Raw genomic sequence first — 13,530 nt, 5'->3', positions numbered from 1 at the left:
ACTCTTCCCTGTTAAGAATTTTCATATCTTTTCTCTTAAAAATATGTGTATATCTTCGGGGCGCCTGGGTGGCGCAGTCGGTTAAGCGTCCGACTTCAGCCAGGTCACGATCTCGCGGTCCGTGAGTTCGAGCCCCGCGTCGGGCTCTGGGCTGATGGCTCAGAGCCTGGAGCCTGTTTCCGATTCTGTGTCTCCCTCTCTCTCTGCCCCTCCCCCGTTCATGCTCTGTCTCTCTCTGTCCCAAAAATAAATAAACGTTGAAAAAAAAAATTTTTTTTTAAATATGTGTATATCTTTACCCTATTTTATACTTAAAAACGTAAAGAAATAGGGGCGTCTCAGTGGCTCAGTCAGTTAAGCGTCCGACTTCAGCTCAAGTCATGATCTCACTGTTCAGGGGTTCAATCCCCACATCGGGCTCTGTGCTAACAGCTCACAAAGCTGTCTGGAACTTGCTTCAGAGTCTGTGTCTCCCTCTCTCTCTGCCCCTCCCCACTCATACTCTGTCTGTCTGTCTGTTTCTCTCTCTCTCTCTCTCTCTCTCTCTCAAGAATAAACATTTAAGGGGCGCCTGGGTGGCGCAGCCGGTTAAGCGTCCGACTTCAGCCAGGTCACGATCTCGCGGTCCGTGAGTTCGAGCCCCGTGTCGGGCTCTGGGCTGATGGCTCAGAGCCTGGAGCCTGTTTCCGATTCTGTGTCTCCCTCTCTCTCTGCCCCTCCCCCGTTCATGCTCTGTCTCTCTCTGTCCCAAAAATGAATAAACGTTGAAAAAAAAAAAAAAGAATAAACATTTAAAAATTTTCAAAAAAAGGGGCACCTGGGTGGCTGGCTCAGTTGGTTAAATGTCTGACTCCTGATTTTGGCTCAGGTCATAATCTCATGTTTCATGGGATTGAGCCCCATGTCAGGCTCTGCACTGACAGCATGGAGCCTGCATGAAATTCTCTCTCTTCCTGTCTCTCTCTCTCTCTCTCTCTCTCTTTCTCTCTCAAAAATAAATAAACCAAAAAAATACGAAGAAATAAATACATTAATTTTCACATGTTCTCAAATATAAGACTTATGGATAGAGACTGGTGTGAACTTACCACTTCTGTGAATTCATTACTTCCCAAATCCAATCTTTCCAGTTGGGTCAGTCTATTCATGGTTCTATGTACAAGGGATTAATGAAGAATTAAGTATACAAAAATATCAATTACCTGGAAGCTTTCAAAATTAATGTGTTAAATGTTCTTATGTAATACCTTATGTATAGGCTTTCACATATTGAGAAAATAAAAACAATTTCTCAGAAAAGTCATCTATAATTAATTTCTAAACAAAGCAAGTTTTATATTATTCTCTAATTTTGGCTTCTCACCAGGTTTTCATTTCTATTCATAAGTAACTGCAGTAAGTTTAAACCCTGTAGACCAGAATTTGAGTAACTGGCTTTCATTTTTTTTCACAGAAAAAAATTTCATATAAGTCAACTAATAAATTAGACTGGCAGCTACATAGTTATTATTATCTTCTTTCAAGCCTTGTCATATATTTATAAACCTTCAATAGAGCTGATTCTGAAAATTAACACTCAAAATTCTAAGAACAGTAAATATGACATTTCTCCCCATATTTTCAAATTAAATTCAATACAACTCAAAATAAAGTTTTATAAGAATCACAAATATGAGTAGCTGAAATTTATTTTAAATTAAAGCCAGAATACACTATTTTTAACTTCCAACTTAATATCAATATTTTTCTGAAATTATAGACTTGAGAAATGTACAAAAACTAATTCATAATAAACTAAGTTGTAGTTTTCTGTCTCCATCAAAATGGCATTTTAAAAACCTTAACTAATTAATTCAAGCACATATTTATACTCTTAAGTTAGTATTTTTAGAGAAACCTAGCATTTGACAGATTGAGGTACTACTAGCTACCCAGATAAAGAACTCTGTGTTATGATTTTTTTTTGGATATGACAAAATGAAAGCAAAATACAGTTATTATCATATTATCAATATGTATTAATATGCTAGTAAGTTAAAAATTAACATCATTAAAAAGCAACAGCCTCCTTAAATCACAACACAAGAACAACAGACTATTTTTATCTTCGCTGGGAATTTAACAAATTAGAAAAAGCAAAATAAAATTCACTTAAAACATTTCTCTGGCTTTTTGGTGAAAAAACTAACAAACTTAAGAACACACATAAATGTAATGACACTATGTTACTGACCTAACATTAGAGGACGCAAATTTTCCCCAACCCTTCCATTTTAAATGTGCCATTCTATCAACATTCCTTTAATTTAAATTATTTCACACCAGATTTTCTCAAAGCTGCTTTATTTAACATAGATTTATTAAGGGCCTAGTCTCAGGTACTATAAATACTATAATTCTACTTCCCTTACTCAGATCTTTGTCCAGAAAATCTCTAAGTCAGTTCTAGTTTGCTTTGTAACAAAGCAAAAGGTGTATCCAGGATCCTTCTGAAGAAAGATTAGATGCTATGATATTAAACTCTTAGGTCCATAATATCATACTAGGTAAACATTTGAGAAAAGTAGAGAGGTCTTTGAGGAAGGAGGTGAAGACTGAAACAAAACAATCTTATTTTTCTTAATTCAGTATTCTTAAAATGACAAAAGAACACAGCAAATCCACACACAGCAGTTAAACACTGCATCAACAGGGTAAGTAATACAAGAGTACAAAAAAGAAAAGTAGCGCACTGGAAAAACTCAATTACGAATGATAGCTTTAGAAATTGAGGTTTTAAAAGTGATTTACAAAAACGGGAGCAACACATGCACATAATTAAGAAGGAAATATAGGGGTGCCGGGGTGGCTTAGTCGGTTAAGCGTCTGATCCGACTCTTCCTGATTTCAGCTCAGGTCTCGATCTCACCGTATGTGAGATCAAGCCCCATGTCTGGGTCTGCACTTGGAGGTGGAGCCTGTTTAAGATTCTCTTTCTCAAAACAAATAAAAACAAAACAAGGAAATATAGTGTAAAATCCTAGAAGCATCTCCATCTCAACTTGCATTATTGGCAACTTTGATCCTACTTAGACACCTCAAAAGTCTATCTAAGACAAAATTTTATGTTTTCACTTTCAAGTCTTTTCATTTAAGATCCAGCTTCTTTCCTCAAGGATAAACTAAAAACAATACCCCTCAAATTTCTTCCTGGGTACTTCTAAAAATTCCTTTGTATTTGACTCCCTTTTACCATTTCTTCTCATGTCACAGAGGAAAAATGCCCATCTTTTGTGTGCTTGGTCCCATGCCCTCCAGTATGAAGATGATATTAAATTTCACTTAGCTACATATCTAAAACAGCTTTTCCATGCACTAATCTTTGATTATAAGAAGGTTCATTCACATATACGTGAATGTATACTACTTCTGTAACATGCAAAAACTACAGTCTGTTTATACTTTGTGAGGTCTCAAAAGTGTTAATCATGAGTCTTAAGAAGAAAGTAGGTAAGAATTATATTTTAAAATACATTAGACAGAGCCCAATTTCAAGTTAAATAAGGTGATAAAATAATGAGTTAAAAGTATGATATCAGATAAACCATATTAATTGTAAGCTTAGCTAGTTGAGTCAACAATTTACATCTTTGTTTTCAAGTTTTATTTATTTTTGAGAGACAGAAAAAGGACGGAGGAGGGGCAGAGAGAGAGACGGACAGAGGATCCTAAGTGGGCGCCCCCTGCTGACAGCTGAGAGCCCAAAGCAGGACTCACAAGCCGTGAGATGATGATCTTAGCCGAAGTCAGACGCTTAACCGACTGAGCCACTCAGGAGCCCCTACTTTTTTTTTTTTTTTTTTAAGTAGGGTTCACGCCCAGCAGAGAGCCCAACGTGGGGCTTGAACTCACATCCTGAGATCAAAAGTCAGATGCTTAATTGACTAAGCCACGCAGGTGCCCCAATTTACATCATATTTGAATCTTTTAGCAGTCAGGTTTTGAACTAATGAGTCATCAATGCCAGTATCCCATCTGTAAAATACTTAAACCTTTTTGAATTTAATATGGTTAATTTCCATTTTTAATTTATACTCACAACCATCACTACAAGCTCCAATCATTCGTGCGCTGAACAATGACTCAGTTAATACATAATGTCTTCTGGGAATCAAAACGAGATATGCTCTTTGTCCTCAAAGACGTACATTCATGGGGGGAAGGTTACAAGTACATGTGCATGTACATATTAGTCGGTCAGGTAAAATGGGAGTAAAGTGTGTATATAAAAAAAGAATTATGTGGTAAATTTCATAACAGATATAAATAAGATGCCAAAGAAGAGGTAACAATTAACTCTTGACAATTCAATCACAATAGAAGTCGGCAACATTTTCTATAAAGGATCAGAAAGTAAATAATTTATGCTTTGTATACAGTCTCTGTCACAGCTACCTGACTCTAACATTAGAGAGCAAAAGAAGACATAAGCAGTTCATAAATGAATGTGTTTCCAGTGAAACTTTACTGACAAAAATAAACAGTGGGCCAGATTTAACAAGACTGTATTTTGCCAATGCTTACACTGTAAGAATGTAGCAATGAATTCAGTGAGTTTTAAGGTACTCCTAAATGGACATAGACTACAGGGCACTTTGAGTCTGTAGATCTGTTTTAGTTTTATCTTATTTGTTCTTGGATGGCCATCTCTTCTGATGTTAGCTTACCAGTAGGGGGCCCTCCATCTCACTTCTAATTTACAATAGACTACACAAAACCAGACAAATTCTTAGAAATTATAGTTACTCGACTTCACATGAAGACCCTATCAATCTCACTAACGAGTCCAAGCTCTAGTATATGAACTGGGACCTATACTGGGGACTCAGGTGGGCTTTATATACATATTATTTTCATGTTTTAACACAAGACAGAGTTCCAGAAAGCTATGAAATCACTACAAAATACCAACAGCTGCAAAAGTTTTATATTCAACACTACTAATTAAAATATGACCACAAATGTCAGCCTTTTAAAATAATTTTCACTCATATTTTAGGTATTACAAGGTTAACATTTCTCTAAGGATGTAAGAATTCAAAATTTTTGGGTGCCTGGCTGGCTCAATTAGTAGGGCATGTGACTTCTGCTCTAGGGGGTTGTAAATTCAAGCCTCTCATCGGGTGTAGAGATTACTTAAAAATCTTCAAAAATAAAATCTTTAAGAATTACTTAAAAATTCTTATTTTAGAAAGGATAACACCTTTACTTACTTTGGCAACATTTTCAACTGGTTTTCTCTAAGTTCTAATATCTGGAGTTTAGTTAATCTGCAAAACAAAACAACAAATCAATAATCTATGACAAAGACAATGAATTTAATTATGATGTAATGTCACGCCCTACAGTTTCAAAGCAACCAATATTTATTGTGTAATTATAAAGTAAGAAAAGACGATTTCTGCTCCTCAGAATTAGTGGGGGTGGGGGAGAGTTAAACACTTCTATGTACTTAAAGCACATAATGTACTTAAATATAAATCCTACAGCATTTTCCGTGAAAATGCCTTCCCAAATTATTAGCCGGTAGTAGATTAGAGAACAATAATTCATCTCCAGAGTCCGGCTCTGAGAGAAAAAAGAATAAAAGAATGTAAGATGATATAAAAAAGGGGAAATCCTCTGGCTGTTCAGTGATGCACATTCCAATAAAATTAGAGGGAAAATGAGCAGATTAGGCAGTCCAGAGGTGCTAGCTAATACCACAATGTTAATCATATTACAAAACATGAATGTATCAAATCAACATATTTGTTTATATTTGTATACCTTAACACATTGTATACCTTTGTATACACTGCATGCCTTTGTATACCTTAACACATTTGTATACCTTAAACTTATACTATGTGTCAAAACTATTTTTTTAAAAAGTGGTCCAAAAGCCAGACACAGAAAAGGAATCTATCAAGCACACTAATTTTTATATATTTACATATATAATGTATACGCATATTACATATATACATACATATAGGTGTTTGTATATAAATATATGTAGCATGATAACATAGCTCCTACAAAACAGTCACTGGACCACAATGCCCAGAATTCATTTTTTCTTAATTGAAATATAGTTGACATATGACACTATTAATTTTAGGTATACAACATAATGATGTGATATTTGTATATAGTGTGAAATGATCACCAAAGTAAGTATAGTTAACATCGATCACCATAGTTACAAAATTTTTTTTCTTATGATGAGAACTTCTGAGATCTATTCTCTTAGCAACGTCCAAATATGCAATTCAGTATTGTTAACTATAGCCACCATGCTGTACATATATACTCGTAATTTATTTATTTTATAACTGGTACTTTTTTTTTTTAATTTTTTTTTTTTCAACGTTTATTTATTTTTGGGACAGAGAGAGACAGAGCATGAACGGGGGAGGGGCAGAGAGAGAGGGAGACACAGAATCGGAAACAGGCTCCAGGCTCTGAGCCATCAGCCCAGAGCCCGACGCGGGGCTCGAACTCACGGACCGCGAGATCGTGACCTGGCTGAAGTCGGACGCTTAACCGACTGCGCCACCCAGGCGCCCCAATATAACTGGTACTTTTTGACCACCTTTACCAATTTTGCCCACTCTCACCCAATGGCAACCACCAATCTGTTCTCTCTGCATCTAAGAAGCTCAACTTTTGTTTTGTTTTTTTTTTAAGATTCCACACATAAGTGAGATCATACAGTACTGTCTTTATTTATAGACTAAAAGATAAAATTAACATGCCACTGAACAGCACTTTCTCTAGTAATTAGTTTAAAAACAGTAATAATTCTGGGGCTCTTGGGTGGCTCGGCTGGTGAAGCATCCAACTCTGGATTTTGACTCAGGTCATGATCTCATGGTTCGTGAAATTGAGTCCTGCATCAGGCTCTGAGCTGACACCACGACAGCCTGCTTGGGATTCCCTCCCCCTCTCTCTCTGCCCTCCCATGCTCACATGTTCTCTCTTTCACTCTCTTTCAATAAATAAATAGACATTAAAAAAAATAAAAATAAAAACAGTAATAATTTGATACCTATTATTCATTCATTCACTGATTTGTCTTTTCATTAAGAAAAATTACTCAGAGACTATAATGACAAGAAGAACTGCATGTTCAGATATTGGTAGAGGTGTGTAATGGGGTAGACCCCGGAAACATACTTTATTTTCTCCAGAACTCTGAGTCCAATGGAGAAAACATGTAAATCAATAATCAGATCATTTTCAGATGTGATAAATGCTAAGAATAAAGCATTCTGTATCTCAAATATACAGAAATTACCCACATTTAAACCATTTTTGCATATTTTAAATAAATACCAATTCAAGTCTTACATTGCCTTTTCTTCTCAATATTCACTGCTTATAATTTACTTGGGAAAATAAATTCAAAGACAAAATAACAAGTTCTGAAAAAACTATAAAAACCACAATGCTTGAAAATAATTACAAAAGAAGAGCCTATGAAAGTGTAATTAATAGTATAACTGAAGCAACTTGTTTTGTAAACTTTGTAAGAGTTAACAAGAAAAGGTTTCAGAAGAAACTGTAATTTACCTGCCGAAATTAGCTGGCAAGAACTCAAGGAAAGCATCATTTAGATATAGCTGGGTTAGGTTTAACAGCTGAGAAAATCCATCAGGAAGCCTATATAAAATATATCAGAATTTAAGTTAAATTAATACACAGAATTTCTGTCTCTTACTGAATCTCTCTAAGAATGTGTCTACCCAGCACATGCTCTTAACAGATAATAGGCACCTTTTTACTTTTATGAGGGATCCTCAAACATTTCCCTTTTGTAATAATTTGTTTCAATGTTTATAATTTCATCTCTTTGTAAAAAGGAAATGAAACAGTATTTGTCTCAAGAAGATAAAACGTGCATTAAAAGATCAAGTCTGAATGAGCCAAAATACAGAGAAATGTATTTAGTACATAACTATGACATCAGCAGACACTACTGAAATCTGCCTTATCTAACATCAGTCCAAAGGATTAGATAAGGAATTCCAAACCTTGACAGTTTTGACTTTTGGGGCTGGATAATTCTTTGTAGTGGGGAGGCTGTCTTCTGTACTGTAGTATGTTTAGCAGCAACCCTGGCCTTCAGCCATTAGAAGCCAGGAGCACCACCTACCCCCCACATGTTGTAAAAAACCAAAATTGTCTCCAGAATTTGCTAAATGATCCTTAGGGCCAAAATCATTCCCATTTGAGAACCACTAGTTGAGATTATTTTCAATTTCAACATCAGGTCCTTAAACAATCACAAAAAGACTGCATAATTTTATAATAAGCAAATGAAAAGAAATAATTTAAAAAAGCTAAATAAAATCTTAAGGCCATCTGAGAATCTATGTATGTATTAACTTTACCTTTATTTCTTCTGGTTTGCAAAACAAACTACAGATCTATAACTGGATGCTAGAGGAACATTTTCAGCTAAGGATGAAACATCATCTGTACATGTTTTTCCTGGATTTTAACAAGTACAAAATTCTCTTGCAGTGAGACATCCCAGAGTCTTTGACTGATCTTGTTTCTCTCCTACATCACACTCCTTCATCTACCATAGCAAATGAAGCATCACTGTTCAGAAAAACTCATTAAATACAGTACTGTAATACATGAAAGTTGGTTTTAGTGTTCGACTTAGCTATATTAAGCTATGCTCTATTCATCTTTTGTTTCACCATTCCATTTTTGCAAAATTTAACAGTTTTGGTGTCAGGAAAGCGTTCTATTTATAGCCACTACCATCATAAAAGAATATTTATGACCTCTGGTATACGGTGTAACCAATCACATGGTTTTGTGTTGTTTTTACCTTCTTGATCTTTCACTGTCTTTTATTATTTTCGAAAGTTTTAATGTGCTGCACAGCTGATTTGCAAGTGAAGATATTCTTACAATGTGCAAATATCATTGAACAAGGAGACCTGGATTCTAGCCTCGTTTCTGATACAAACTATCTGCGAGACCTGGAACAAAACACCTGCGTTATCTGTTTGGATGTCTAATTTACTTTTGTAAAATATGGGTTTAGAAAAAATACTTAAGAGGTTTCTTTTTAATCTAACATTAAAATTTTGTACAGATTTAAGGCTGATATCAACTAATCATTAAAATATAGAAAGCAATTTTCTACTACTATCTCATAGATGTTTTATTCACAAAAGTAACTTATAACTCAACTGAGAACTTACTTGGAAATAGGGTTTACACTGGCCTCCACAACTGTCAAAACTTTACAATTTTTTATATTTTCTGGAAATTCCTGTATTCCTAGAAAATGAACAGATAATCAATAATCAAATTAAAAGGATCTTTTATAAAAGATAAAATAATAACATAAAATTACCATATACCTTGCAGATTCAAAATTTACCAACTAAGTAGGATCTAGATAAATTGACACCAACATCAATCTAATAGAACTACCTCTACAACGATTTCTTTCTTTTCTCTTCATCTTTTTTCATGTGCCTCTTTATAACTGTCAATTACTAATTTTACCTGCCTTTTTTTCCTTGAGTTCTTCTGAAAATTAGTTAATACCTTCTCTATTTGATGATGTGAAGGATACAAAATGCAGAACACTTAGCAATCTACCTATTTTTCTGCTGTACAAAGATGAATTACTTTTTTTAATGCTGGGCTCCAAACTAAGGTGGCCCCTAACATATGTATATATGTAAGGACAAAACTGAAAACAAAGCTGAAGATAGAAGAGGTTAAAAAAAAAAAATCTATGTTTGATATGACAGCAGATATGCCATAAGGCAGCTGCTGAGCAAAATTTCTGTAAAATACCATACAAATGTTGTGACAAGTCAAATTACAGTAAGCTTTCTAAGCACTTACTCTTATTTTCACAAACTATCTCTGCAAAAATATATTAACAATAATTTGTGAATAACCCACAAACTTTAAGTAGCAATGTTGTAATCCAAACTAAAAGAATGTGAAATCTTTTTCAAATATTCCAAAAACTCTGTTTGTAAGATTCATTCCTGTAATGACACAGTATGATTATTCCACATGGTTGACACTAAAAGATCATTTAAACTTCTTTCAACTTCATCACTGTATCATTCTTTTTAAAAAAAAATTTTTTAATGTTTATTTGTTTTGGAGAGACAGACAGAGTGTGAGCAGGGTAGGAACACATAGAAAAGGAGGCACAGAATCCGAAGCAAGCTGCAGGCTCTGAGCTGGCAACACAGAGACTGACACAGGGCTTGAACCCATGAACTGTGAGATCGTGACCCAAGCCAAAGTCAGATGCTTAACCAACTGAGCCACCCACACATCCTCGTCACTATATCATTCTAACTAAGCAAGTTTACCACAGTGCCAAACACAGGATTTCAGGTGATGAAATATGAATGGCACAAAATCACCAACTGGCAAATAGTGCAGTAATAACTGTCCAGTCAAAATTCATATAATATTAGTGGGTAAAATATTGATGAAAAATTGGATATTAATATAGTCTCAAAGTTTCTCCAAAAAAGATACTTACTAATCATAAAAGGAATAGAGCAATTATAGTGAAGAAATCTCACAGGCACCGTCCTAAACTGCTTCAAAGTTAGCATCACTAGTTACCAGCATCATCATGTGGCACCTAATCTAAGATGCACTGAGAAGATGCAATAATATCATTACTCTCATATTCTTGCCAAAAATATGTAACATGAAGTTAATCATAAGCAAACATCAAACAAATCCAAATTTAGGGAAATTCCACTGTGGAACTGGCAACTAACTTTAAAACTATCAAGGTCAAAAAAGACAAAAGGAAGATTGAGAGCTACTCAGGTAAGAGACCCAAGAGTACAACTGGGAGACTGTATCAATGTCAGTATCTATCTTGTTCTAGAATATTACAAAAAGTTACCATTGGGGAAACTAGGTAACAAGTACATAGGATTACTCTATAATTCTTAGAACTGTACATGCATTTACAAATATCTCAATAAAAATTTCAATTAAAGAAATCTGGGCTCAATGATTCCTATGGGAAGGTTTTAGTACCATTGTTTTTATTACAAATTCAATTTCTCTAACAGTCAAAATAATTCATTTTCTCAATTTCAGTTTTAGGAACTTTTACTCTTGCTGAAATTTATAGAGTTCATGTAAATCTCCAAATCAGCAAATATAAGCAATGATGGATATCTTATGATATTAAGGAATTACTGTTAGCTGGGTTTAAGTATGGCAATAGAGTGATTTCATCTTGACACACTTATGTATGAAAAAGGTTATCCACGATTTGCTTTCAAACAATCAGAGATGGCAAAATAGGAGGTATGGATGGAGGTAGAGTAGGAGGTATTTAAGATACTGATAATGCTGAAATTGATAGGTATACAGGCTTATTCTATTATTCTACTTTTGTGAATGCTTGAAATGTTTCACTATAAAAGATTACGACTGCTCAGTTACTAAAAACAGACTCAGACACAAAAGGACTTCAAAACAGTTACTATTCTTAAAGGGGGAAAAATGGAACATTATCTATTTTTTATTTTTAATCTTTATTTATTTTTGAGAGAGAGAGAGACAGAGAGTGAGTGGTGGAGGGACAGAGAGAGAGAGAGAGGGAGGCACAGAATCAGAAGCTGGCTCCAGGCCCCAAGCTGTCAGCACGGAGCCCGACGTGGGGCTTGAACTCATGAACTGCGAGATCATGACCTGAACTAAAGTCAGACGCTTAACCAACCGAACCACACAGGTGCCCCAAAATGGTACATTATTTAAGAAATAAACAGAAACTTCACAAATGAAAAATAAACTATCTAAATGAAAAATCCACAGGACAGGATTAAAAGAAGATTACACAGGGTGCCTGGTTGGCTCAATTAAGCAGTTAAGCATCTGACTTCAGCTCAGGTCACGATCTCGAGGTTTGTTGGTTCAAGCCCCGTGTCGGGCTCTGTGCTCATAACTCGGAGCCCAGAGCCTGCTTCAGATTCTCTCTCTCTCTCTCTCTCTCTCTCTCTCCCTCTCCCTCTCCCTCTCTTCTGTCCCCCATCTCCCACCCTCCCTCTCACACTCTCTCAAAAATAAACATATTTTAAAAAAGAAAAAAAGACTAGACACTGTAGGAGAAAATTTCAGTGAGCCAGAAGTCATGGCAACAAAAATTAGCCAATCTGAAACATGGGAGAAAAAAAAGAATGAAAAAAAAAATCAACAAAACTGAGAATACACAGACAATTTCAAACAGGCTAACATGTATTTATCTATCTTTAGAAGTTTATTTACCAGCCTACCACTAAAAATACATGCTCTTTTTTTTCTGTTTTTGTTAATATATTGTCAAATTGGCTAACGTAAAGTGAGCTCTTGGGTTTTGAAGGGAGAACCTTTGCTTTCTCTTTCTTTACTACTTGAATTGGACATGGCAGTTATCAACGTCACCAGATACTTCCAAACTCCTCTCCAGGGTGGCAATGCCAAGTTTCATACCACAGCATCTATACATATTCTATTTTTGTTTTAAAGTTCATTAACTTATTTTTGAGAGAGAGAGAGAGAGAGAGAGAGAACACCTGTGCAAGCACAAGAGGGGAGGGGCAGAGAGAAAGAGAGGAAGAGAGAGAAGAACCCAAGCAGGCTCCATGCCACCATCGTGGAGCCTGAAGCGGGGCTCAAACTCACAAACTGCAAGATGATGACCCGAGCCAAAATCAAAAGAGTTGGGTGCTTAACCAAACAAGCCACCCAGGTGCCCCTATTTACACATATTCTTGTTGACATCCACTATTATCTTTAAATGCCAATGTAAGGGGTTGAACCTCACCAGCAATAATATAAATTTAAATTTAAATTAAAGCTAGGTATGTTCTTGATATTTTCTAGTGATACTGAATATACTTTCTAGGTATTTTCTAATGATGCCCAATACCTTTTCATGTGTTTAGTGATCATTTTTTCTTTCTTCTTGAACACCTTGTCTACTACACATTTTTCTACTGGATTATCTTTTCATTATTGACTGTAACCATTCTTTAGAAATATTAGTACAGCAAGTTTTTCTCACACATTGTCATGTGTTTTTATTTACCTATTTTGTCATATTGAAATTTCATTCCCTTACTACTATGCTTCTTATATCTTGAACGAGTTATCTTTTCTATCTCGAAGTCATAAAAATACTCTCCTACATTTTCTGTTAATCGTAACTTGTTTCTTGTACTATTAGCCTTAATTCATTTTGCAATTTATTTTAGCACATACTATGAAGAATACCTTTGTTTGTTCTATTTCTCATATAAAAACATTGTTCCAGATGCACCTGGGTGGCTCAGTCATTTGAGACTTTGGCTTGTGTCACGATTTCGTGGTTCTTGACTTGGAGCCCTGCATTGGGCTCACTGCTGGCAGCAAGGAGCTGGCTTCGGATCCTGAGTCCCCATCCCCCACTCACTCTCTCAAAAATAAACAAACATTCAAAACAAAACAAAACAAAACATT

General features: G+C 35.3%; 1 protein-coding gene across 9 annotated transcripts in view; it reads right to left on the bottom strand.

Moving 5' to 3' along the window:
* The window catches only part of ERBIN (erbb2 interacting protein), a 130,151-nt gene that overhangs the window by 54,313 nt on the left and 62,308 nt on the right, over nucleotides 1-13,530 (bottom strand). For 8 of the 9 annotated variants that reach the window (XM_045494814.1, XM_045494824.1, XM_045494845.1 and 5 more), the window contains exons 5-8: nucleotides 9,249-9,327; nucleotides 7,597-7,686; nucleotides 5,253-5,309; nucleotides 1,089-1,152 (exon numbers count right to left, since the gene is read on the bottom strand). In XM_045494814.1, the coding sequence (XP_045350770.1) occupies nucleotides 1,089-1,152; nucleotides 5,253-5,309; nucleotides 7,597-7,686; nucleotides 9,249-9,327 (290 nt within the window). Of the gene's footprint in view, nucleotides 1-1,088; nucleotides 1,153-5,252; nucleotides 5,310-7,596; nucleotides 7,687-8,869; nucleotides 8,987-9,248; nucleotides 9,328-13,530 lie in introns of those variants that run through there. The other variant, XM_045494880.1, reaches the window with a different exon arrangement.

The sequence above is a fragment of the Leopardus geoffroyi genome, chromosome A1 (genome assembly GCF_018350155.1).
Source record: "Leopardus geoffroyi isolate Oge1 chromosome A1, O.geoffroyi_Oge1_pat1.0, whole genome shotgun sequence".
NCBI lineage: Eukaryota > Metazoa > Chordata > Mammalia > Carnivora > Felidae > Leopardus > Leopardus geoffroyi.
The sequence above is the reverse complement of the archived record's forward strand: the minus strand, read 5'-3'. Positions and strand labels throughout refer to the sequence as shown.